The 2500-nt window shown below is 34.0% G+C and overlaps 1 protein-coding gene across 8 annotated transcripts in view; it reads right to left on the reverse strand.

Annotated features, from left to right (window-relative positions):
- Nucleotides 1-2500, reverse strand: part of LOC125025624 (histone-lysine N-methyltransferase 2C-like) — a 73133-nt gene that overhangs the window by 55201 nt on the left and 15432 nt on the right. For all 8 annotated transcript variants that reach the window (XM_047613674.1, XM_047613677.1, XM_047613670.1 and 5 more), the window contains 2 exons: nt 2279-2396; nt 1269-1435 (listed from right to left, as the gene is read on the reverse strand). In XM_047613674.1, coding sequence (XP_047469630.1) covers nt 1269-1435; nt 2279-2396 — 285 coding nt within the window. The remainder of the gene's footprint in view (nt 1-1268; nt 1436-2278; nt 2397-2500) is intronic.

Here is a 2500-nt window from a genome sequence, read left to right on the forward strand (position 1 = left end):
AGGGAATGAGAGAATAAGAGAGAAAGAGAAAATGAGAGAGAAAGAGAAAATGAGAGAGAGAGAGAAAGAGAGAATGAAAGAAAGAGAGAAAGAGATAATGAGAGAGAGAAAGAGAGAATGAGAGCATGAGTGAGAGAAAGAGAGAAAGAGAGAAAGAGTGAATGAGAACGAAAGTGAGAGAGAGAAAGTGAGAGAGAGAAAGGGAGAGAGAGAAAGGGAGATTGAGAATGAAAGTGAGAGAGATAAAGGGAGAATGGAAGGGAAAGAGAGAAAATGGAAGAGAAAGAAAATAAAAGAGTAAGTGAAAAATGAATAATGGGAATGAGGAGGAAGATAAAAGAGAGAGAAAGAAAGAAAAGATGAAAGAGAATTTGAAGAAATGAAGGGAAAGCAAAGATAACATAGCAAGAAAGAGAAAAATGGAAAGAGGAAAAGAAATAGAGAGTCAGATATAAAGAGGGGAAAAGAGAGTACTGGAAAAGAGGAGAAAGGGAAAGAAAGAAAGAAATAAGGAGAGAGAAAGAGTGGAAGAGAGAAGAGAGAAAAAGGGAAGAAAAGTAGACAAAGAGAAAAATAAAGAGATATAGACAAAGGAATAGGAAGAAAGAGAAAGAAAGGAGATAAAATAAGAAAACAAAAGAGCAAGAAAAGGAAAACAAAAGAGCAAGAATAGGAAAAAAAAGAGAAAGAATAAAAAAAAAAAGGTCAAGCACAAGAGAGAAAGAAAAAGAGAAAGAGAAAGAAAAAAGAGGAAGAGGAAAAAAGTCAAGAAGAAAAAAGAAGAGAGAAAATGACAGAGAGAAAGGCAAAATTAAAATAAAACATTGAAACACTCCCTTGAGAGAAATTAACACTTAGTTCATAATTAGGAAGGTACCATCACACTGCAAGACACATAGAAATAGGGTACATTAACATTAACCCAGAAAGCTTTCTACGACATTAGAGAAAACTAATCCCAAACTATGATATCCACTAAAAAATTCACAAGGTAAACAGACATCTAATGTGTCACAAAAGGCCCTTCTAAGGAAGCGACTTTTCTTCACAGAAGGGTCAAAGGCCCAACAACTTCCAACCCATTTTGATAACTTCCTTAGCCGTAAGGAATGAATAAATATATGTAAGTAAATAAAGACAAGTCGACCGAAAAAAAAAAAGAAAACAAAAAAAAAGAAAAAGAAAATAGTTAACAATTATTACAGTGGAAATAATTTGGAAAAAATATAGTTCTGGCTAAACCTTGCCGAGAGCAGGACAAGCCTCACCTGACACATCTTGCAGTCCGGACACTGCCAGCCAGCCCTGACGGAGGCTGACATGGTGATGCAGGGCTTAAGGCAGGTACCGTGGTAGTGGTTGCCACACGATGAACAGAAGAGCAGGGAATTCTCAGGAGTAGGACTTTCACACACCATACAAGCCATGTCTACCACTAAGAGAGGGAGAGAGAGTTCGTATGTGTGGTTTAGAAAAAAATTACACATATATGAATAAGTGTATATGTATACATATATGTATGTATATATATATACATATATACTTACACACACACACACATAAACAAATACATTTATATACAAACATACATACATACATATGTATATATATACATATACATTACATATATAAATATATATATATATATATATACATATATACGTATGTATGTATGTATGTATGTATGTATGTATGTATGTATGTATGTATGTATGTATGTATGTATGTATGAATGTATGTGTGTATATATGTATATATATGTGTATGTATGTATGTATGTATGTATGTATGTATGTATGTATGTATGTATGTATGTATGTATGTATGTATGTATGTATGTATGTATGTATGTATGTATGTATGTATGTATGTATGTATGTATGTATGTATGTACGTACGTACGTACGTACGTACGTACGTGTGTGTGTGTGTGTGTGTGTGTGTGTGTGTATATATATATTATATATATATCATACATACACACTAGGAACAGTAAGCTGTGGTTCATTTTATGAAAACACGCTAAAAGATTGTATCTTTTGTATACAGACAGACAGATAGACTGAAAAATACATATACACAGATATTGATATAAAAAAAATGCAGTGTTATTTAGAAAGATTATAACATTTAACCTTCAAATACCCTATTTAAAGATTGCTTGAACATTTACATTTATAATCATAACAAGAAAAAAATACTTTTAAGAAATAAAGATATTCTCAGCACAAACAATACCACAAGAACTGCATTTCTACAACCAGCTCAACCCACTTACACAGGTCTTTACTCTTGTCAGCATGCGGCGTACACACCATTGCGACACTCTTGAGGTCCATGGGTGCACCAGCACTCATTGCGCATGGGAAGTGATAGAACCTGGGGCATCCAGGTACCTGTGACAATACAAAATAACATGAAGGTACGACGATTATGTATACCTAATAACAAACATTGAATTCGGGAGGGGGTAAGCTGCCAAGATGGGAGTTCAGCAACT

Source organism: Penaeus chinensis, chromosome 5, assembly GCF_019202785.1.
Source record: "Penaeus chinensis breed Huanghai No. 1 chromosome 5, ASM1920278v2, whole genome shotgun sequence".
NCBI classification, from domain to species: Eukaryota; Metazoa; Arthropoda; class Malacostraca; order Decapoda; family Penaeidae; genus Penaeus; species Penaeus chinensis.